Source organism: Achroia grisella, unplaced genomic scaffold (assembly GCF_030625045.1).
Source record: "Achroia grisella isolate CSIRO2021 unplaced genomic scaffold, CSIRO_AGI_Agris_v1 utg109, whole genome shotgun sequence".
NCBI lineage: Eukaryota > Metazoa > Arthropoda > Insecta > Lepidoptera > Pyralidae > Achroia > Achroia grisella.
Window position 1 is genome coordinate 7,429,191 of NW_026712573.1, and position 25,222 is coordinate 7,454,412.

Sequence of the window (25,222 nt, forward strand, 5' to 3'; positions counted from 1 at the left end):
CTATTTGATCATGTAAATATTTTGTATCTACTAATCTACTCTAAATTTATATAAATAGCAGTTCTTACATATTTCCTTTTAACATATAGTTTGTGACTACCTAGTATGAATCAATGTAATTCGCGACCATTGTGTTTGATCATCTCCAGGTGATTGAGTAAGAATGAAATTCTTTTCAATTCAAATATATGTGATAGAAATTCAAATATGTATACGCAAAACCTCCTATTTAACGTAATAAACTCAGCCCATAATAAATGAATGAGACTTTGAATGCGCGACAATGAAAGAATTATAACACTAAATCCATTCCGAATATACAAACAGACGTTGTTTTTATATTCGTAATAATGTCGAAATTACTGATATTGCGGCTTTATCACAACCCCTTACTTTCAGTTCGATTCCTTGCCTGGTGCAAACATTTGTAGTCATGAGTATGATGGTTTGTATATGTCTGGGTGTCTTCTATATATGTATATTACTTATGCTATGTAATGTATTTATGTAGTACCAATGAACCAAGTTTTGCTAAGCTTGAAAAATTTTCAGGGTTTTTAAATTATTATTATGTCTCCTTGATTTACAAACATATTAAAAACGGACATGGACTGACTTCCAACATGGAATAGAAAAAAGTTCCCTCAGGAGTAATCAAAAGCTGTAATGTTGTAATCTCGACTACAATTGACATAAATTGATTTAAATGAAAGTTTTTGACGATCTATTCAGGATAAAACAAGTATATAAAAGGAAAAATATTTTTACTATCAATTGTGTACAAAAACATCATAGGCAGTAAATTGAAATTTATGGCCGCGGCTTATTAACACACATCGCAACTCGTGTTTTAAATAAAATGGTACGTCCAACGTCATATGTTCTATTTTCGATGATATCCCACCCTGCACAGTTCTGAACCTGTACTATAGACATAATTTTATCCAAAGAGATATATTTGTTAGTTTTAATCATGTAATAAATTAGTTAGAGTGGGATAGAAATAATTGCCAAGATTATTATTAGGTATAATATTCAAAACATACCATTATATTAATTGTACTTTTAATTCAATGCAATAAATTGAATAAAAACCTTATTAGTCTATTGGTATTAAAGCTTGATCAAAGCTCACATAAATTGTATTATATTAAATATAGATTTGACCAGTAGTAGTAATAATGACCAATATAATAATAATGTAATAAAGTGTTCAGATCATGATTAAATGTATCTAGGAAATAAAATAATACGAAATTAATTTAATTTCATATTATAATAATACAGCTTTAAAACAAAAAAATAATACGAAATTGGTTTACGTAGAAAAATCTGAATTATTACATATTACAAAAAAAAAAGAAGAAAAATATACATGACTTTAGAACATCCTTTTTTGAAGTCGTTTGATAAAGATGCTATGTAGATAGAAAGATAGTATGTATCGTTATATATTGAAGTGAATTTAAAAGCAACTACAAGCAACTACAGCTATAGCTAGCCACTTCTTGGCACGATGCTAGTAACAAAGCATCAATAAAAAATTGGTATTACGAATAGATATTACGAACTAATAAACAGATTAACTAAAAGTGCCTATATGGTTAATTTATATGCGGCCGATTTGGGAGCGAGAGGTATCTATGCTAGCGAAATTTCTCTATAATCTTCTAAAAGATCTTGCATAGAACTGCAGGGGGTTTTATACTATAACATATATCTAAGGCTGCTCTAGCAGGCTTGTACCAGATTTGGCTAATCAGGGAAAGAAACCCGAGCGGTGAAGGTGAGTACGTCAGTGACTAGGGTCCTTAAATCTACATCCGGGTCACAAGTTCCGAGAACTACTCGGAGTCTGCCACACGATGGATCCAGCACCCGCATGGTGAATGCATGCGGGTGCAATGCAATCTTTATTATGAACAGATAAAATTGTCTACCCTCTTTTTTGTCTTTTTCAAAACTCAGTCTATTATATGTTGCTCAAGAAAATACCAAGAGTTTTTTTATGAACCACTGCTACTTCTGGTTAATCTATCGTATAACACAAAACTGCTTGATTTTTAAAAAATAGTAAGACTCGTAATAATAAATAAAAACATTTATTAGGATGAATTTTACAATTTGGCAATGACAAGTTAGTGTATTAATCGATGTTTAAATCTTGTTCCATTGTCTTCGGTTCATAACGTCATGTCTAATACAATTTAATTGGTGGCGCCTTACATCCGCTCGCCTTCGGCGCACCTCCAACATATGTACTATAAGATTAATCTCTGTGATTTTGGGCCACTCCTGTTCAGCACTATTGGAGTTGCGACCTAAATGTAGATATTACGTACTAAACATCTACTATTTTGAAAACCTACTGTCGATAGACGTCAAATAAATTGATAACCGTGAAAGTTAGGGCCAAATATATTTTATTATCGTACGAAAATTATTAGCGAGGGAGGAATAATTTGTATTGTGCATTGAGGTAGACATTTTTAAGATAAGACCTTTATCAATTTATAGCAGCAACATAAGAAAATGGCTAAATATTTTTCAATGACTATTAAATTTCATTGAAAATTAATATAAAAAACGCTACGCTTAATCAAAAAGTATCTGCAATTTTTATCGAATCTGGAATTTCAATCTGAAATTTTATTTTATATTTGAATTAATTTACTTTAAAAGTAAATAAATATTGATATTGTTTTTAATTTTACTAACCTAACCTAAAAACTTCTAAAAATCCCGATAAAGACGGGAAATATCCATGAAAACCGGAACTATGCCAAACTAATTGTACCCGTGAAACCCCGGGAAACTAGTAACAGATCAGAATGTAACAAAATTAATATAATGTAGGTATTAAACGCTGCCAGTATCTTCGGAACTTTGCCTAAAGGGACGCCTTTTAATAATATATTTTAGTTATTATATTATATTTATTAAGGTTTTTAATTTTAGGTTCTTAGTTTTACAATTATTTTATGTAAATAAAGTTATGTATTAATATGGATATGGACCTCTGTACAATTTATTACCTATGCGTTATCTGTTTAATATTGTGAAGGTATACATCTACATTAGTGAAGATGTTCATAGGTTAATAAATAATGCAAAATTTATAAACAAGTTTAACATATTAACATCATCATCGTATGTTATAATAATCGGATGAAGACTAGTTTATACTAGACTTCATCCGATTGTTTGCGGTGTATGTCATCTCCTTCCACTGATCCATCCCTGCTTATTTCCTCCCATATATATAAATATAAATTATTATAATATTAGCCATAAATTTATTCAAAATCAATAAATACTTTTCCAATTTAGAAACTGATAAATAATTAGAATAAGAGCAAATGAGAACAAATTCCATGAGAAACTGTGTCATGTAAAAGGTAAATTCCCTGTGTATACCTACATAAATAAAATCGTATGACATTACCTAACGAATCAGTGCAAATGATCGCTACTGATTTATTACAGCTGAATTATCTTATAAAAAACCTTTTCTTATCAAATTAATGCTCATTAAATATATTTAAATAGCCTTGTTCTTTGAAAATATGGCATTATTAGACGAAATTTTCGCCGTTGCGGACGAACTGAGGTTAGAAATTCTAAATTGTACGGTGAACAAGAACAAAATAAGGTAAGATCTTCTCTCACGTCTCTATTTCTTACTCTAGATATTCTTATCTAACTAATTTTAAAATGAAGGCGATTCTCCATTCGACTGTATTATTTTAAAGTGTATATATACAGATATATTTACAAATTTACAACGATTGTGATGATTTTGTTAGTACTCGGAGAGATTATTCCCCAGTGTCCATAATAAACTGATCAGTGTCTATATCATAATATTATTAATTCGATATTATTATTATTATCTTTGAATTACTTTTGAAATTGCCAATTTTATATTTTTTTTTTGTTATACACGTAAAATAAAACTTATTATAGAAATATTATGTTTATATATCTAATTATTAATTTTTTTTAATAAAATAGTATCAAATGCATTATTATTATTAAGAAAAGTAAGTCCAATATATAATCTTCTTTGTTCACGTTTTCTAGAATTTGTCAAAATTCTACTATTAGGTGGCATGATATGCCTACCCCAATAAGAGACATGTGTGACGATGATTGACGATGAATATATATGACTCACTAATAGTCAGATTTTTTATCATCAATACAGACACATTGATTAATTTTACAAAACGTTTAAATATGTATTACTATTTGTACAGCGAAAATAAATAATAATAAATAAAGATATGCCTACCCCAATAAGAGACATGTGTGACGATATGTATGAATATATATGTGACTATGAGTCGATTTTTTATCATCAATCACAATATTGAATAGATTAATCTATTGTCGTTGATATCATGATAATTTTATACTTAGAATCGATTATATATGCTTGGTAGATAAATGATCACTATTCTTATAATTTTACAATAATATTTTGTATACTAATATTATAAATTCAATGTAAGTATGATTGTATTGAATAGGTTCTGAAAGTACAGTACTGATTTGGAAAATTCTTTTACTATTATAATCCTACATTGTCTCTAATGAACATACGTAATATTTACAAAAACATCCGCGATATGATATTTTTAAAAGAATATGTATAAAAACTGCGATGATGTAGTCCAACTTTTGAAAAATATACCAAAATAAAAAATAAATAAGTGTGAAGTCGGGGCGGGTCGCTAGTGAATAATAATAGTATATTATAATAATATGATGTTCTGAAAGTACTTGATAAGTAAGAATTCCGACTCACGTGTGTCACGTGAGCTATGCTCAGTTTCGTCAATAGTACAATTATTAGTCTTAGTACCTATACTTACTTACCAACGCAGTCTGAGAACGTAAGTACTTATTAAATACTTTTATATTTGTACTCTTATTTGAAACTACACTAGTTTCATATTGAAATACTCTAGAACGATGTTTCCCGATTACGGTACGCGTACCCCCAGGGGTACGTGAGGTTGCATCAAGGGATACGTGCGGCTGTCAGTAAAGACAAGAACAATTTCTAACATATTATTTTATAACGATCATCATCGTAAAAGCACGAAGCACCAAGCACTATAACCGACCGTGCGCTATCCTGCGCCTGTCACATCTCCCGTCAATTACCTATATACCAAATTTCATCAAAATTGGTCCAGGCGTTTGAGCGTGAAGAAGTAACAAACATACTCGTACTCACAAACTTTCGCATTTACAATATTAGTGTGATTGCTACAATATGGGGTAGGTACGCAAGGTTTGAGGTCTATTTTGAAGTGGTATGCAGCAAAAACTAATTGGGAACCACTGCTCTAGAAGACTTCATGTTTTTATAGCTACAACTATAATCCATGTGTATAATGTATTTCGGTATATTGTAAATGTAATCAAATTTATATTTAGGTACGCTTTTTATTTTTAATTTATACATTATTCTCTCTTTATAATTATTTATATTTTATAAATTGTAATTATTAGCAAATTAGTCGTGTGTATGATTAAATAATATCTATTCAAGTTTAAACCAAAATACTTTTAAGAAAACCTATAAAAGTTATACATATGATATAGGACTACTTTCTACGCTCTTTAGCTTTTGGGTTAACGTGTGAATTACTGTTTTAGGATCCCCCTTATTTGCCGTGAAAATGACTAAAACCGACATGAAATCAGAAACATACTTTATTTACTCGTTACACAGAGTTATTCCCTAGAGTTCAGCAATGCGGAACGTTCAAAATCTTAGTCATAGAAGGAAATTCTGTAAATTAATTTTAGTATCAGTATCAGAAGTTTAGTATCAGTATATATAGATTATACAGTTTCTATTATTTGTATATACTATAGTATTCTTAAAGATTATTTTTTATTTATGAATAAAAGCGCATCTTAAAAAAACACCTAGTAATTTTTATCTATAAATGTAAAAAATATTGTTTTCTATTGTACATTATTTGCAGATCTATCATTCATAGTTGTAATTGCTTTATAGGTATTATACGTATTATAAGTATTATACGAAATAGGCTATCTTTTATTTAAACCACAGATAATATAATATTACATAATTTAAACAAATGCAGACAAAGTTGCGGATAACAGCTTAGAGTTAAGTTCACATTTGATCATGTGACCACTTATTATTAACTGTAGGAAGTTATAAATATCTATTATTTTTATTACATCTGATAAGATTAAATGATGTATCAAATAGTAAAGAATCGAAATTAAATATATGACAAAAAGATTAAGCAGCATTATCTATGAAATGCCACTACTTCTAACATCTGTTTTATTACCTATGTGTTAGGGATTTCCATAATCCCAGCGAATGTGGTATTTATGAATATATAAATATGGTCACATCTAACATAACCCTTTAGTTTAAAATTATACTCGCTGTTAGTACTTGCTACATTGTTATTATTAAAAATAAGTATTATAATTCTCGATCGTTACATACTGTTTTTATTCTTCTGTAATACTGAAATAGGAATAAAAATTAATTTAAGATTTAAATTAACCAAATTGTTCATTTTTACAAAATAAAGTATTCGGTGAACAGCGCCTCTTTTACAAGGGGACAAGTCAGTTCTTTTTATACCGGGACTTAGTTTTTAATATTTAATATTATATATTTTCTGAAAATTTCAGATGAGAATTATCCCCGGCTTCGCCTATGACGTGTTGTGATTTTCTAAGATAAAAAAAAACCGTTATTTATCAGGTTTTGCCAATTAGACGACTTGCCGTGTTTTGCCTCTTCAAGTGCATATCCTTTTATTTCTATGTGTACTTGACAGGTAGATAACAAAATTTATTAATGAACATTAATTTGATATTTGACGGCCTCGGTGGTCTAGCGGTTTAGCATACAGCTTTACTTTCGATGATCTCAGGTTCAATTCCTCGCACTGTATAAACATTTGAATTCCTGAGTACCATTGTTTGTATCAGTCTGGGTGTTTTCTATGTATAATGTGTATGTATTTATGAAAAAAATATTCTATGTATTTGGATAAGTTATCTAGTACCCATAACACAAACCTTAGCTAGATTAACTTAGGTCTAGATGGCGCTGTGTGGTCTAGTTTATTATTATTATTAATATATCATATTTATGTATTCCAACAATTTCTTTTCAGACATGGCCCTTGCTATCTGTATCGTGCTATTTTCTGTGCTCATGAGCACACTAGCTATGCCCAGATCCCAGGAGAGTAGTTGTAAGTACCTAACATACAAATTGTCAATCTATATTGATTATACTATAGTACGATACTATAGTGATTTACTTAGGTATGCCGTATATCCTAATCGTTTTTAATTCGAATGATATTGAAAAATATCTTATGTAATCCGAAAATATAATTTCCGAGATAAAATTAATCCAAGTTTAATTATTATGCTTATACTACAACATAAAATGCATTCAAAGTAGAAAAAGGCTAGTTTCTATCCCAGTCAATACCTGTAGACGTTGCGGGCAGAAGCTAGCTTTGAAATCATTCTCGTTTGATGTACCTATCTCTGTTATTCTCCATCCGTTTCAAATGTACCAGAATGATACTGGTTGAGACATTCTGATGACGTAATGACATAGATGGCAAAGGGATACTGGCAGTATCACTTTTCGATCTTTGTCATTACGTCATCTTTCAATCCACACTTTTTTCTTATTCCTGTTTCTAATTTTATCCTTTAAAGTTAAGCATGTAGTTTATGAGAGGGGCATACACTACATGCTTCGTTTACATGTATCTGTATAAGTTTTGTTGCAGATACTCATCCTCTACTCGAACTCTATACACTACAATATATTCATTATCAGCTTACATATTTCAGCTTACAATTTCCCTTTCATAACTCGAAGTGAATGGGGGGCGAATCCACCAACTGGTGTCGCAGTATTACCTACTCCTGTAACGCATGTGGTCATCCATCATAGCTATGAGCCAGGAGTCTGTTGGACGACAGACGACTGCAAGGCTGCTATGAGATCTATGCAAAATTACCATCAAAACGGTCAAGGATGGGCAGATATTGGATATAAGTAAGATACCATTTTTTTTTTATATTTATGTAATTGGAATGACTATCAAACATATCTGATGGTAAGTGGTAACCATCGCCAATATAGATGAACAGCACTAGAGACACGTTCTCATAGCAACTGCGAGAATATTCCTACGTAACTATTCCAGAGATCTAAGATGTCATGCCTCTTATCCTTTAATTTCATTATTTTTATTGTATTTTATTGGTATTGTAAATACATACGTACTCTTATACTCGTACTATTTTTTTTAATAGATGGATATGCAATAGTCTTCTATCCAGTGTTTACGGCATACTATGCTTGCGGGGTACCAATAGAAGACGATAGAGTGACCTTCAAATCAAGTCTACTCGTACTACTGCAGCACATATTTGAAGAGAAGAAAACTCTGTGCCAAACCGATTTGCTAGAAATAGTAGCAAAATTATATTCACAGCGTTTCGTGACGGCCTCGGTGGTACACGGTTTAGTGCCCCGCCTTACTTCCGATGGTCGCGGATAACATTCCTCGTATGATACAAATATTTGTATTTATACGTATGATTGTTTTGGTCTTCTGTATATATGTTATGCATGTATTTAAAAAAAAATGTGTCAGTTGTGTAGTACCTATAGCACAGGTTCTGATTAGCTTAAGACGCTGTGCAAATTGTCTAACGTCATATTATTATTGTAAATTAGTTTTGCAGTCGGCGGCGACGGTGGTGTATATGAAGGTCGAGGGTGGCAGACTGTGGGAGCCCATGCTGTTGGTTACAACATGCTCAGTATTGGAATATGTCTCATTGGAAACTGGGTTTGTAAGTACTATTATCATATAGTGCAATATATATTTTCATTTACCAACCACTAACATAGTAGGAGTAATATGGACGGTAGACGTTTAGTTTTGCCATAATCATCTTCATCAAGAACTTTGCTGGTTGTTATAGTCTTCTGATGTAAAATGTAGCAATATTGAAGACGAAAGACATGCGTGTTCACTTATGAAACTAAAAAATTAAGCATGCTAAAATTCGCATTGCGGATTTCTCATCGTAAGAAGGATAGAATGTCCAATTTTTTTTTTGATGTAGATAGAGATATTTCTGTCTCGCCGATTTCAATTGATAAGCTGCTTATATGGTAAACTTTGTTTTGTTTCTAATATCAGAAGTCGCAGTAAATTTACGGGGAATACTTAATGCTAGATCCTTTGTTTATAGTCTGATATATGAAAGTATGACTTTCGGAGTATAGTATATATAAATATATAATGATTTGATAATAGCTAAAATTATGTCGATAATTAGTGTATTAATAGTATTTGGTTATTAAAGATAAATACCGATCCATCAGTATGTACAGAGCAAATGTGACAACAATGTGATCGTATCAGAACAGAATGTACTCCGTCACGTAACATATAAAAGTAATTTTATCGAAGTATCCATTATTACATTAGTATGATATGATAACGCTTATAAGGTTATTTATAGGTTCTCAATACGTACCTGTATTGTTATCTACATATATTTGTCCTTTTTATTTGTTATTAGAATTGTCTATCTATTATACGACGCGACGGTTGGCTTTTATTTGTTTTTGATCTTTGCCTATGATTTGGTGTTTAGAATGTCCCTTATAGTCTTCAACAAATGCTGCGACTACAAGATTACTTTACTTAAATATTCACTTGTAACCTACCTTTAGTAAAACTGTTGATGTTGTCCACACATATTCTTTCTCACTAGTATGAGTATTAATTAATCAAACCTTTAAAAGTCCTATAGAAACTTGTACACTTATATTATAATATAAGTGTATCACTTAACTATACTAGTTTAACTCACTTTAGCTTTGCAGCAAGTAATACAATTTTTACACATCAATGAAATATAATAAATGTCGGTAACTCAATAAAAATAAAACTATCTATAAAACTATCCCGTGATTTACTAATTATACTTACAAATATAATTAATTCTTCTTCATTTTTCTATATACCTATGTACCTAGTAAGTAATCGGAAAATAACTATGCAGTAGACTTACTAAGAAGTAAAATTATAAATTTTGATCTTTTATTTTAACAGCGGCGTTACCACCACAAGTACAACTTGAAAACACGAGAAGGTTGATCGCTGCAGGCGTCGAACGAGGCTTCATCTCTCCAAACTACAGACTGATCGGTCACCGTCAAGCTACAGCCACGGAATGTCCAGGAGACGCTCTCTTCAGAGAAATTTCAACGTGGAATAATTTTTCTACTGCTTAATTATTTAATAATTTGAAAGTGATAAACATTGTTGCTAGTTTGTAATAAACTTGGTAGACCTACTCGTAGTTTTGTTAAATATATCATAAGACAATAATAAACTAAATGTAAGTCAAACGTAATTTCATTAACAATATGTTTTCCTACCTACATACTAGATAGTTACAATCCCCAAAATTTTATAGAATTATAGTTATACAATATAAATAAGATTTTAGATGTGATGTCATAGAAACCAAATTATAAAGAGGCCACCTATAACATACTCGTATCTATTTCGTAAGCCAGTGCTAAATGTTTTAAATAGCCCTTGGATTTATAATGCTACTACGTAAAGTGCAATAATCATTAGAGAATATTTGTACGTCGAATAATAGACTAAATTAAATAAAAAAATGATTTTGAAAAATGTATTTGAATATGTTTTTATTTTTCAACTAAAGTCATATTCGTATTTTTCATTGATTTTAACACTGCACTGCAACTTATTTGATATGATTATGATTAGATCCTATTTCGATCATGTGAAAATTTATCCTGCAGCTAATAATCTAAGGATAATTCACACTGTGCCATCTAGACTCAAGTTAAGCTAATTAAAGTTTGTGTTAATGGTATAACTGCTACAAATACATATTTTTTTTTATAACTATGTACGTAAAACAGTCATATTCATGAATACAAATGTTTGTGCCGTGCGAGGAATCGATCCCGCGACCATCGGAATTAAGGCGGTATGCTAAATAGCTGGACCACCGAAGCCGTCAATCTTATTTATAAATTTATTAAAGCTATTAAGTCTTACAACATAGTATCTAAGTATTGAAAATATGTAAATGAAATTGATCGAATGACATTACACTAATTTTATTTTTATTTCACGTAAACAATACTGTAGGTTAGTAAAATAGAATCGATTAATAAGAATATTAAAATATACTAATATTATCTAACATATTTCAATTAGATTTAGCTATATATTCCTAAAAAAGTAGAGATGTTATTACATAAAAATTATAGCGAATAAATTAGACAGCCATGACCACTTTCTTATGTATGATATTATAAAAAGGTAAAATTTTAATTTCCGGGGCAATCTCGGGTACTATTGATCCCATTTTGAAAATTATTATAGCGTTGGATAGCGCATTCATTGAGGAACTAGGAATAGTAGGCTATATAACATCACGCAATAACAAAAGGGCATTAAAAACAACCGATAGAAACTTATACTCATTACCTATATTTACTGTTTACACAAGTATTTTATTTTTGTTTATTTTCCTCTTCGGATTACGTATATAGCTTCTGATGTTGATATTATTATATTTAGTTATTCCCCTGAATTGTTTGTCAGATTATAAGAAAAAAGTCAATAAGATTAGATAACAAATTATGTTGTCAATGCAAAACAATATAATGATTAAATTGTGTCACTTTAACATAAATACAATATCATATGCTCGTAGCCACTACATTCATCCTAATTTAAATAGAATGTGTTAGGTTACCTATTTAGCTTCCTAGGTACAAAATCGTTACGTGAAAAAAAATTAGTAAGAGATCGGTTTCCTATTAGTTCTTTTTGACTAAAATTGCACTCCAGATTTAGAGATATTTATTTTTATTTGACTTGAATGCCTAAGAGTTAAACTAACCCAGTTTAACATAAGTTGAAAGCTGCACATTGATAATTTTAGAAGGGATACCTAAGAGTTAAACTAACCAAGTTTAACTGTTAGGTATCCCTTTTATGTATGTTCAAACAATTTCTAACTCAACAATTTCTCAAATCCTTTAACGTTTATGTGTTAATAAATTTTCATTATTGAAAACAATGACGTGAATTTAACACTAAATTTCTGTATTTACTGAAACTGCTCTATTCAAGTTTCCACGTGTGATTGACACTGGCGTAAACTACAAATTGTTTTTAAATTATATCTTATTTCTTATTAAGCAGGATTTATACGTATGACATTGTTTTATATAAATAATATTCTAAAATTGTATATCGGTATGTGTAACTGTTTGTGGTTGAAGTAGCGATTATTTCTTTTAAATAAAATGCTACATTTTGAAATCTGAACGTCGAAGATAGAACAGCGCTTTTGTTCTATTTCTTTCTGTAAATTATAATACGTTTTTTCGTACATTCCACGGTGTCAAATAAAGACAAGATGCAGAGCACAAAATGATTTATATGTTTTCTATAAATTAGAATTTGCAGTATTTTTTCATCAAATAAACAAATATTCAAAATTTACGAGCTTTTTACATATTTATGTATAGTTAAGAATTATATTTTCTTATACGTAACAAATCAGCTGAAATAGTCGCAGTGTAATGTAATCTACAAAGGTAGCTCTAAGAGTCCTTTAATAAAAAAAATGTGTTAAAATGATTCTCTTTATGACTATCAAAGTACTCCTCCCTAAAGCAATAAAAATACAGACAAGGTCAGATAACCGAATGATTTATTCAAGTATCAAATTGCTGATACCCAAAAAAAACGGTTACAAAAAACACAAGATAGGTCGTTGACATGCAAAGTGGTTTATATTATATGTATTTCCCCTGAACGAACACTGAAACAAATACATAAGAACGTAACCATAAATTTATTGTAAATAACTCAAGAGTACACTAATACCCGGAATTTTATGGTCAACTAAACAAATATGCCTACGAAACAAATAGTTTGAGGAAATTAATTGATACTGCCAACTGCTCTGGGGACATTTCGAGATTACTAAAGAAAAACATTACCGCTGTTTTCAAAAATCATAACAGGATGGAATCTATGGATATTCAGAAAGTTAAAAGTCAATTTTGGGTAATCAAAAGGTCAGTAGGGATGCTCGAGTGTCGATTTATCAAAACAAAACACAACATCTATAGAAAACTAGTTAAAAATTATGCGATATATCAATATCATCGTAGATGACTGTATAATAATAATAATATTTAAACCTTAACCATATTAATGTCAAAAATGCGAAATTGTAGTTGACACATCTTCTCTTTGAAGTTGTTTAAAAACTGAGTTGTTTTGCTGCATCTTGACTTCTTATAACGACTGGATGATGAACACGCCATTGTTGCACAGTATTAAATATCTTTTGTATGGTCTATGTTTTTCATAATAATTATATTATTTTATATGTGACATTAGCCAGTAAAATATTTGCAAAGACGGCTCTTTTCCTCACGTCTCATTACATTCGTCGTTAATTTCCGTCCTTTAAAGTCAGCTTTAAATTTGCAAACAGGTAGCCTAGTAACACTTATCCTGGAAAATAGACGAAACCTATCTTACCTCGGTCTCACGGACGAAATTGCATACCTAGAGTGTAGAAACAATAGCATTACATATGGTATTGTTTCTACACTCTAATATGACCAGCAACTCCGTTAAAGTCTGTTAGAGGATGAGATTTTGTGTTAAAATTACAGGGCAATAATAAAAATGCACGTGGCAATATCCTAATAATAAAACTGTACGGTTATCACCTACTACCAGATGAGACGACCATTGCTTACCTACCGAATCACATTAAAAATTATTTCCATACTTTTTCATCATTAGTTTGTATAGTAGATATTTTCGTATATGAATATACTATAAACCAAAATATCTGTTATTATAATAATAAATAATACAGTATACTTATAATATATATGTGTTAAAATATAATAGAATTATAATATGTATAAATTATAATTATATTTTAACTTAACCCTTATCGTGGCAAGATTGTTTTTTTTAGAAATAGCAAAAAAAATGTATATAGTTAGCTTCTTTGGGTTATATAAAACATTAAAAAAATAAATAAAAAAATCGTGACATAATAATTTCGGAAAAACAAGGTGTATACTATTCTATACATTGCCACACGTGTAGTGATTATCGCATTTTTAGGAATGTATATTATGCTATACATTGCTATGTTTAGGGAGAGTTGGAATGTTACTATTAGTTTTTAACATATACCAAAAGATTATTATTATTTGATTATTACATGATTTTAAATAAAAATAACTGTCTTGATTGAAGAAAAAATGTTTATTAAAAAAATATTTCTTGATTAATAATAATTTGTAATAATTGAACATCCTACTGCTTGCGGTGGTACTCCAAAAAACAGTTACGATTCTTCACATAACAAAGGTGAACCTTACATTTTGTGCACATATTGTCCTTGCCTGGCCTGGCCTTAGATAATGCTAAAACTATTTTGCTTCCAACACCCACAGTCTCTTCTTCTTCAGTAAATGTAATGTCTCTAAAAGTGTCATCTCCCGCGTAGAGCAAGAAGTCGTAAATGATGCCAGATACACCAGCCCTGACTAAGTTCTTGAAGCCCCATTTACAAGGCTTATTTGGGTTATATTGACGACGACTTCTTCCCTTTGTACGGTATAACCATTTCGTCAATACTAAAAGCGTTCTCTTCTTCTACGGATAAACACTGTGTTCGAATGCTATCAATTATAGGACGTAGTTTATAATATCTATCTAATGTATCGGCTTCAGAATTATTGGTAAAATGTAAAAATCGTTGATCTGACCTGATCTGTTACATGTGCTACCTTGCCATAACAAAAGGACTTTTTCCAATAATCTTTGTATGATGGCAAAACTACAATACCCATCATAACATTTATTGCCAAAATGTCTAGTATATCTTCCCTTGAAACTGTTATAGATCTTCATGTTCTTTGTACGCTATATAAATTTGTCTGAATGGTAATAGTATGTACTAATTCTTCGGTAAAAAATCTATAAAAATAATCTAGAGGTGGCCAATCAGATGGTACAGGTTCCAAAAATGTAGGGCCTGCTATTTCAGCCTTGTGTTGAAATTGAGCTCTTTGCAAACGAAAAGATTTTTCTGCTTCAAGATTTTGCGCTTCTGGAGATTTGCGCTTCATTTTTTGAGCGCGCGTCAAAGGTGTCCTGACAGGCGTGGATGCAATTGGTTGATTCGAAAGCAAAGATGGCAAAGATGAAATTGAGGGTAGAGCGTCATAATTACTTTCTGATGGATTAGGAAATACTTGAGTAAGAATAGGTGTAAGAGGCACATCGGTTGTATCGACATAAATATCATCTACATGCGTTCCTATCTGATCATCAGAGATTTGTAGGAGGTTTAACCTTTCGAGACTGGAATTTATCGATGGCGCTGGAGAACTCTCTGTTGATCCAATCATTCCAGCTTCATCACCGCTACTAGCGCCGTCACTTGTGTCGGAATTTGCATTCTTTTCAGGCACCAAAGATAAAATACGCCTAGCTCTTTCACTCATAGCAGTCTAAAACCAAAGCAAAAGAAACATGCAAAAAACCATCACCATAGTAAAGCCATACTACATTGTATTATAGATAGGTAAATAATGTATGTAATAATATTTGTCTCTTTATATAGGTAGATAGTCATGCCGTAATAATAATAGTAGTATTTTTTGTGGGAATCAAACCCACAACTTTGTTTATCGCTTTCCAAAACCACTATATCAACGAGGCAGTCAAATATCACTACAACTTTATTTTAAATTTACTTGCAATTTAAATTTTATAGGAAAGTCCAAGAACATTATGATCCCATGAAGTTAGCAATGTATATTATTCTATACAGCATCGACGAAAGGTAGATTACTGCAGCTGCGGCATTGTATAGTATAATATACGTTAGTAAAAAACACGACAAAAACATGCTAATTCTCATAGCGACAACAGCATATATATAAAAATATGTAAGAACAAACTTTTAGGCATGCGAATTTTATAATAAACATACATATTTAGGGGTAAAAACATAAAAATAAAATTAAACTTACCTTAGTTAAACCAGAGCGGCGCATCTTGATGGTTATTTTTCACAACTGATTTAAAATTATGACAGATAAACGACTATTTTTATTTTTGAAGTATAAATAAACGTCCAGAAATGTTATGTGTTAATAAAACGAAGTTAAAAATTAATTTATAGTGATCATAGAATTTTATAAAGTTGTATGTATGGTATACTATACAAAATGAACTTAAGGGTTAAGTCTCATAATTTATTTATGTATGTCTAATTGATTTTTATAGTTCTTATTATTACAACTGTATCTTAATATCTCTCTCTCCTCTTTTGTACACGTGTATATGGCTAATCTAGTCAATACACTATTTTATAACATTTTCTAGGTTTGCTGGAAGAAATCCCTTTTTAGGGACAAGCTCGCACTTGTACATAATAGTTATTGTATAATATCACTGCTTTTTGCCTATGTGTGTGTACTATAAAGAATATATATTCTTAAATTACTGATATACCTATTTCGGAACTGCAGTGTGAAGGAAAGATCGAAATTATTAAAAACATTGTATCATTATTATTATATGTATGTACACAGGGAAAGTACCGCAAGCCGACTATATATAGCAAACGTCCAATAATGCAACTCAAATTGAGATATACTTGTCACCGTTAATACACAAATCTGAGGCAGTGAATAATTTATTATGTGTGCTCTAAAAATTATATTTAATTGCTGTATATTAATAATAGTCAGCATAAATGCCGTAAATAGTTTTCCAAGTTCTTTAAATGATGGTAAGTATCTATGTACCTACTAACTACATAATTTCATATTATTTTATACTAGTAAAATAAATACCACGATTTAACCAAGGGCTGTGAGTTCGAATTTGGTCAATATAAATAAACTTTGTGTATCAATTTATATTTCTGATTAACTCTCTGGTGACAGTAACAACAATAACATTATTTTTTATTGTACCAACAGAGTTAATGTCTTTTCTTCTCAGCTGAAATAGACAACCAAACTGAACAGTTAGGATAAAAAAATTTTAGTGGTTCGAAACATAAAAAACTGTGTGTGTGTTTATATATATTTCTGATTAACTCTCCGACGACAGAAACATCGACAACAAGCCATTTTATTTTGTAATATAACTGAACAGTTCTTGCCAATTCTCAATTGAAGTGGCTATCATAACGGTCAGATTAATGATAAAAATATAGAGACGGTCACAAGTTACAGAAGATATCGTAAATAAATATATTATTTTGAATTTTACTTTGAATTAATAAGAGATATACCGGTAGACTCACGTTTTACAAGTTCAGCTTTTTCCCTTTTTCTCCTTATTAACATAATAATGAAAATTTAAATATCCAGAAAATGAATATCCCTTCGCGTTCTACACTCGAGCGGATTGGAACGCCGACCCGTCTACAGATGTAAGACAATTGTCAACACCTACACCATATGTTGTGATTCATCATACATACTTGCCGGCAGCGTGCAACGACACAGAACAGTGCAAAGCTAGTATGAAATCTATGCAGAACTACCATAAAACTTTGGAATGGGGCGATATTGGATACAAGTGAGTATTAAAATAGCTCCCAAGTATTCTACAAGGTTTGATTTGCAGTTATACGTAGGTATATGTACATGTTATAGTACTTAGTTTTACATTATGATATGAATACGATTTTAACTAATATACAAAGTATAAAAAAACAATATCGTCGAGCTATTTAGAGCTGTATTAGGCATATAATAATATATTGGAAACTCATTTTTATTATTACAAATAATATATATATATATGCCAAATACATAATTTTAACATTGTATATGTTTACTTACGTATACGTTTAAATGCCGAAAATGACACCATGAATATAATAAAATCATAATAAAATAGGTATTGAATAATATAGTAAATATTGGGCTGTAGGATCAGTGGCATAGAGTCTATACTAACTCTTAAGCGTAATCAATGTCTATGGTTCTACGATTGAATATTGCATCTTCAGATAACACACAGTAGGTAGATCCAGTAAAATGACAAATTATCGTAACAATTTATTTACTTAGTTATTGTAAACAATTACAAATAATATTTACTCTTCGCATTATAGGTTATCGATTATATAAATAATAAGGTGTTATTGTATAGTGAACAGCAATTTAAATTTTTAATATGTCTGACGACAAATGGATTGTGATTTAGACTTGTTATGATTACTTTGATAGTACCTAATAATAATAAACCAGGACAATTTACACAGCACCATCTAGCTCCAAGCTATGTACATCTAAATACTTTAATATTGTATTTATAATCCCTATTTATAGTGGGTAGAATATAGTTGAGGATGTAGTGTATGTATTGAACCAAAATTGCAGAATTGGTACCACACAATTATTTTTTATATTAATAACATGGGTTTGTACGAAACCTTCGAATCAATAAAAACAATCTACGCAAACAATTACTGTGTTACAATTACAATTACCAATATGCTATGCTGAAAAATAATTATTAAATGAATTTATATAAAATATATTTTGTTCCTATAGAGGCGAAACTAGATTCAGTCCTATGATTTATAGGAAACTGACAGTATTTACACTGATAAATTTAAAACTTAAATCAGCAACATAAATAATATATTTTACTTTGAATAGATTCTTTTAATTCTTTATTTTTAATATAATAATGAGAAGAATAAATGTTAAATTGTAAAACCTATTTTTTTGTATGGACGAAGGTACCTGCCTTAACGGCGGGGCACCAGTGAATGATGTTAGGATCGTATCGAATTCATTAGGGTTTAATCGTTTCAAGAGCGACCGCGTGTAGATTGACCTAGTAATAAACCGTTCCCCATCTACGCATGAAACTTAATAAAACACTTTTCTAAATTGTGTATAATCAGCTCAATTAATTAAAAATATTAGTTGCATAGACTTATGGTAATTTCCCGTGACAATCGTGACGTGTTCGAGAATTGATATCAAACTTACCATTCTCGATTCTACGATTAAAGTACTAGGTACTTGTATCAGGTCTACGTACTATTTGTGATGTGTCATTCATTTAGTTCATATCAACATGTGACGTCCTAATAACATACGAATATGTAAATAAAGATAAAACGAGTTTATTTATTTGTCAGTGACCTCTCGGGTGTAAATGTGTAATATAAAAAGTTTCTACGCGCTGATTATGTACAGTGATACCAATATCACTAATACACTTACCTATAATACCTATTTGGTTAACATTCTTAGAAATGTTCTTATAAACATCCAAACATTGATACTCATGAATATAAATATTTGCATTGTGCGAAATCGAACCCGCAACTAATAAACTGCTAGACATCGTGATAGTTAAATATCTATTGATATAGATTGACCGTATATACTTATGAATGATTAAATATCAACTAGATTCCGTAAAGTAGTCTATCAAAGTCATCTTCTGACGAGAGATTAAATATTTAATTACTTCCGTATGTAATATTTATAGATACCCGTTCCGTATATAATATATACAGATACCTACATAAAAAACTACTCCTAAATTAGATTAAAACATGTTTATGTGTATCAGTTTATCAAGTAACATATCGAAAAATCCGCTGCATGTAGATGAAACCTTTTATGATATCGACACTAAAATTCTCATTGGAACAGGATTTACCTAAATATAGAAGTGTGGAAATGCGGAAAATACCTCACGTAATTTTATTTTTACATAGTATAAAAAACTCCCTACCGCTGTCACTACATGTCACGCTTAAATCTTTTAAATTACTCAACTATATAGATTTTAATACATATTTCAACAATAGATAGTGATTCAAGAGGAAGGTTTATATATATGTGTAATACATGCGTATTATGGTACAAAAAGCTGAGAAATACAAAAATTTGTAATGCACCCGTTCAAAACCGAAGCGAGCCACTAGTTAATAATAAAAGAGTAAAAAATAGACCTATTTAGATTACGTATTATAATAACTGTGACGATTTATAAGAGTAACTATGCATGGAAATGGAAAAGTTTAGAGCTGGAAAATTACTGGCTATTATACCTACATTATATAAATTTGTACCTTTAATTCATATATGCATTATTATTATATAAAAGTGAGCACGTTTATTTATAAATAACCCTTTTTTATAAATATACCGGCAGGCAGTAAGAAATAACTAAATAAACGACAATAATATAATGTAACTTCTCAATGCAAGTAAATATCATCACACGCAATAATATTCAAGATGTAACAGAAACAATGAAGGATAGTCGTAATCAAGAAATTATTGAGGTATAAAAATATCTTAATAATTTTAATATACGTTCTAGAATTGAGTCAATATAATATACCAGTATGATACAATAACGTTTAGTAAATAAATCTTATTTAGATTATTATTGTGTGTTTAATTTTATTTTATATTATACGAGCTGTGCTTGCGGTTTCACCCACGTTAAATTTCAATATAAAATATAGCATATGTGTATAAATATTTTTATATTTTGTACTCATATTGTAATCTAAGCCTTGTTTTTGACAACAAGCTTCAGAAACGATAACATTAATTTGTACCACGTTTATAAGAAATACTCGTGGTAATTATTTTAACAGCATAATGCAAGATAAAATCTGCTTGGTATATTATACCCATATAAATACTAACACTAATGGTGGTCGGGGAACAACCGAGGTGATTCTATTTTTATATTATAAATACATATATAAAAACAACATAAGTAGTAAAAAGTGTTGCGATTTCGGTAACATCCGGTACCCTTGAATTAAAAAACTAAATGCTTATAAATAATTTAGAGCTGATTAAAAAATAAATTGTCATTAGATTACCTTTGTGTATTTATATTAACACTAAATATAAATTAATATATTACATACAGGGTGAAATAATTCTGTTGAAAGCCAGGTATACTCACATATTGTAGTATATTTATGTAGGTGCTTGTGATTATTACGAGATATATTGACACACATTGAGATATATTAGACACTACACTTCTGATTTTTTCTATACTACGACGTTGACAAACAAACATGATGGTACTGTAGTAGTTTAGATTATATTAGATTTTCAACTAACAGTGTCTGTGGTTTCACGCGCGGTTAGATTTCGACGCCTATATGTTATTCTGTTGCATAAACTATACATATTAAGTAATATAGAGTTTCGTCAAAATCCGTTCAATAGTTTTTGCGTGAAAGAGTAATAAACATTCACACAAACTTTTGCGTTTATAATATTATTAAGATTAAGATTTTCTACTTTAGTAAAAGTGCCATTGTTAAGCTTGATGTACATATACTCCATTTACGACTAAACCAGTAAGGATTGTATCTGTGTCGTTTGTGATTTCATCTATGCAATGAGATTCAAATATTCATATGCATTTTAATCATTTTAAAATTAATACAATTTGCCTGTAAAATTTTTATAATTTTAAAGTAAATTAGTCTCATTTTAAATTATTAATTATTTCTTACATATATTTGTATTTCTGTGTTAGTTTCTGCGTGGGCAGTGAAGGCGGAGCGTATGAAGGTCGAGGGTGGGAGGTGATCGGGATACACGCAGGGAAAGCCAACAGCGTAAGCATTGGAATATGCTTGATCGGTGATTGGAGAGGTAAGTAATAATATATAAAATTAAATACAACCAATATATGGAGTTTTATGTTAGTCAACAAATACGGTCAAAATTTTATACAACGGCGTAAGGTTCGTGCAATATATGCACTGTGAAGAAGCAATGGAACTCATTTTGAAATTATAAGACTAAAATTTCGGTGCATCTCAGTTACATTAAAATTATAGCACATTTCACTTCATGGTTTACTAATGGCCCGCGCAACTTCGTCTGCATCACATTTACTTAACATATATCATATTGTTTAAATAATATTCTGATGTATAAGCTATATTACTATAAAGTTTCCTCAAAATCCATTCAGTAGTTTTTGTGTGAAAGAGTAACAATCATCTATTAATAAGACGTAATATATTTTTACGTTATATGCCTTTTTTATGCACACCCTCGCATATGGCTAACAAACGTATTACCCATGAAATAAACAGTTAAAGATATCTCGACCTCATGCCAACAAAGACATTTTTAAATACTAATTTGTATTCGCTGTTCCAGAGGAACTACCACCTGTAATACAATTGGAAACAACAAAAGCGCTCATCCAGGAGGGCGTAAAGCGTGGCTACATCGACCCCAATTACAAACTTATAGGACACAGACAAGCTAATCCCACAGAATGTCCAGGAACTGCACTCTTTAACCATATTTCAACGTGGGATCATTTCGTGCCACAATTCGAATAATCTAGATTTATGAGATTAAATGTTATTTCCATACAAATATACCTTAAGTTAGAAGTAACAGATTAAATATAAATAAGCGACATTAATCCTGTAGGTCGCTGGTGACTCCGATAAAGATTGATTCCGATAAAGAAAGACCAGATTGATAGATTACATATTTTTATTAGGCAGTATGCGTCTGTACATAGTGGGCGCGTACGCAACAGAGAGTAGTACCTACCCAGATTAATAAAAAAATCTTAATAAGCTTCCAAAAAGTGAAGATTATGTATAAGCTGATATCCTAAACAAGTTATCTAATAACATATTTTTTGTATTACCTATATTACCATGAAATACATGAAATATAATATACATATAATACAAGAACTACAATTTTAAAAGTGAGATTTTAGTAATAAGTATAAAGTATATAAATATTAAGATATTACTTTAATATATTATAAAGTGTACTCATAAAGATCGCCAATTTGAAACTAGGTTGTTTAATTTAAATGTAATATTTTTTAGTATATAAAAAATCGAATCGATTACGTTCTAAGGCGGTACGCTATTACTGTGAAAAAGATTGTTAGTAAAGTGGAGATTATTAGTATAATGATACTTATTTTTAAATGGATTAGTTACTCACAAAAAATATTTACTTATTATTATTTAAGTTATATTGTATTAGGTATTAAGTAATTCTATTAAAATATTTTATTCAAATCTTGATACCTATAATCAATTTATTTTTGTACGTTTAACGTATGTTATTATATAATAATTGTAGATATTTAAATGTTTCTTACATTATATAATATTATACTAAATATCTTTTTTGTTATTCATATTATATATATCTATGCCGTACTGTTTTAACAGTACATAGGTACTATCAATAATATAATATATTCGTAGTAAAGCATTAGGTATATCATATAAGTATTAAACCAATAAGGCGCTTATATTTTTTTACCATATATATATATATATATATATATATATATATATATATATATATATATATATAAACGGAATGGTCGCTTTCTCCTGCGCTAATGGTATATGCTGGCGGGGTATCAGTGGAGGTTTATAAGGTAAGCATAAAGTCAGGACAGATAACACGTCGTGGGGAATTCACCAAGAATTTACAACCGTAGTTTTCAAAGGCCCTGGTGTATATGATATGATACATGGCTAACAATGGGGTACAATACAATCGATCATCTCCTCCTGACTAGGAGAGATAGAGATTATTAGTAGAGACATTTCTATTCGACATAACTGCACAGTGATATGCAAGTTGATTAAAAGACGTAGGACTATATGTACATACAAGGCTTCTTCAATTCAATATATATACAATACTGCTACTCGGGACTTCGTGTGCTTTTTTAGACAAAATGTCTCTATCAGTCATAGTTATACCAACATTACACAGAAAAAAAGTAATTGTTAATTAGTTACGGTTGTTTACGAGAGAATAAAATTTTACATCTTTATACCGACTAGCTTGTTTCTCTCATAATACAATCTATTAACAAAAAAATATATGTATAACAGAAAATATGTTTACTTCATAACACACACACAAAACGCAAACCAAGATTTCATTATTTGTATCGATTCCAACACATACTTTCCATTATTTACATTTTATTTATTCTTATTTACTAGTATGCTATGTAAAACAGTTACGTGAATATATTTTTTACTTTTTAAGCAACAAAACTTTAGAATCTATTTGCTGTTTCGCATTTTTCATGCGTGTATGTGAATATAAAGACCTAATCGTTTGCCACTTGTTGAATGCCAGCAGTGGCCATGGTCTTGATTATGTATATAGGCCACGGTTACTACTTTCCATCAATTGACGTGCAATATATTAAACCATTATGTCATGGGAATTAGCATGGTTTCTTTCCTTATTCATTGGTAAATATATGAATCCAGTAAGTAAGAGATGAAATAAATTAACGTTTTAAAGAATCGACGGCATACAATAATATTTATGGCCTCGGTGGTTTAGCGGTTTAGTATATCACCTTACTTCCAATGGTTGCAGGTTCGATTCTTCGCACAGCACAAACATTTGCATTCATGAATATCATTGTTTGTATCAGTTTCGGTGATTTTTATATATGATATTTATTTATTCACAAATATATATATATATATATATATATATATATATATATATATCAGTTATCTAGTACCCATAACACTATCCTAACTTGGTTCTAGATGGAGCTGTGTGAATTGTCGTGAGAAAAAAAAAAGAAAAAGACGTTATAAAATAATATATTATGTGAAATTTGAGCATATAAATCTTACATATCAAACGATTTTAATTATAAATTTTAATACCCCGTACAATTACATCTATTCACACATACATATATTATATTGTATTATTTATCCAGAAATTATAAAGGTTTCTAGAAATATTTGTATTAGTTGTTGATATGTGGATTCATGCTATTTAGATAAATAGTATGAATAATTTTAGTTAGGTGTAAATCGCATCAGAAACTATAAATTAATTTTGCCTGATGTGAACTAAATGTTTTTGTTTGCTTGCGAAAGGCTTTAGATAATTTCGTAAAAAATATGCTGGTTATAAACACTGCTCTATTTTTCCTGTATTGTTTACATACTCGTGTATTTACCAACTGTA

The 25,222-nt window shown here is 30.0% G+C and overlaps 2 protein-coding genes and 1 pseudogene across 2 annotated transcripts; 2 read left to right on the plus strand and 1 right to left on the minus strand.

Moving 5' to 3' along the window:
- The first annotated feature begins 7,192 nt into the window (after nt 1–7,192).
- Nucleotides 7,193–10,360, plus strand: LOC131843939 (peptidoglycan-recognition protein LB-like). The gene is made up of 4 exons (XM_059192729.1): nt 7,193–7,271; nt 7,891–8,098; nt 8,786–8,904; nt 10,179–10,360. Exons 1-4 carry the CDS (start codon nt 7,193–7,195, stop codon nt 10,358–10,360), a joined length of 588 nt encoding a protein of 195 aa, XP_059048712.1.
- Nucleotides 10,361–14,477: 4,117 nt separating this feature from the next.
- LOC131843951 (piggyBac transposable element-derived protein 3-like) lies at nt 14,478–15,016 on the minus strand (annotated as a pseudogene).
- Nucleotides 15,017–16,834: 1,818 nt separating this feature from the next.
- Nucleotides 16,835–23,232, plus strand: LOC131847114 (peptidoglycan-recognition protein LB-like). The gene is made up of 4 exons (XM_059196582.1): nt 16,835–16,968; nt 17,558–17,768; nt 21,741–21,859; nt 22,376–23,232. Exons 1-4 carry the CDS (start codon nt 16,878–16,880, stop codon nt 22,561–22,563), a joined length of 609 nt encoding a protein of 202 aa, XP_059052565.1. The 5' UTR covers nt 16,835–16,877; the 3' UTR covers nt 22,564–23,232.
- The last annotated feature ends 1,990 nt before the right edge of the window (nt 23,233–25,222 follow it).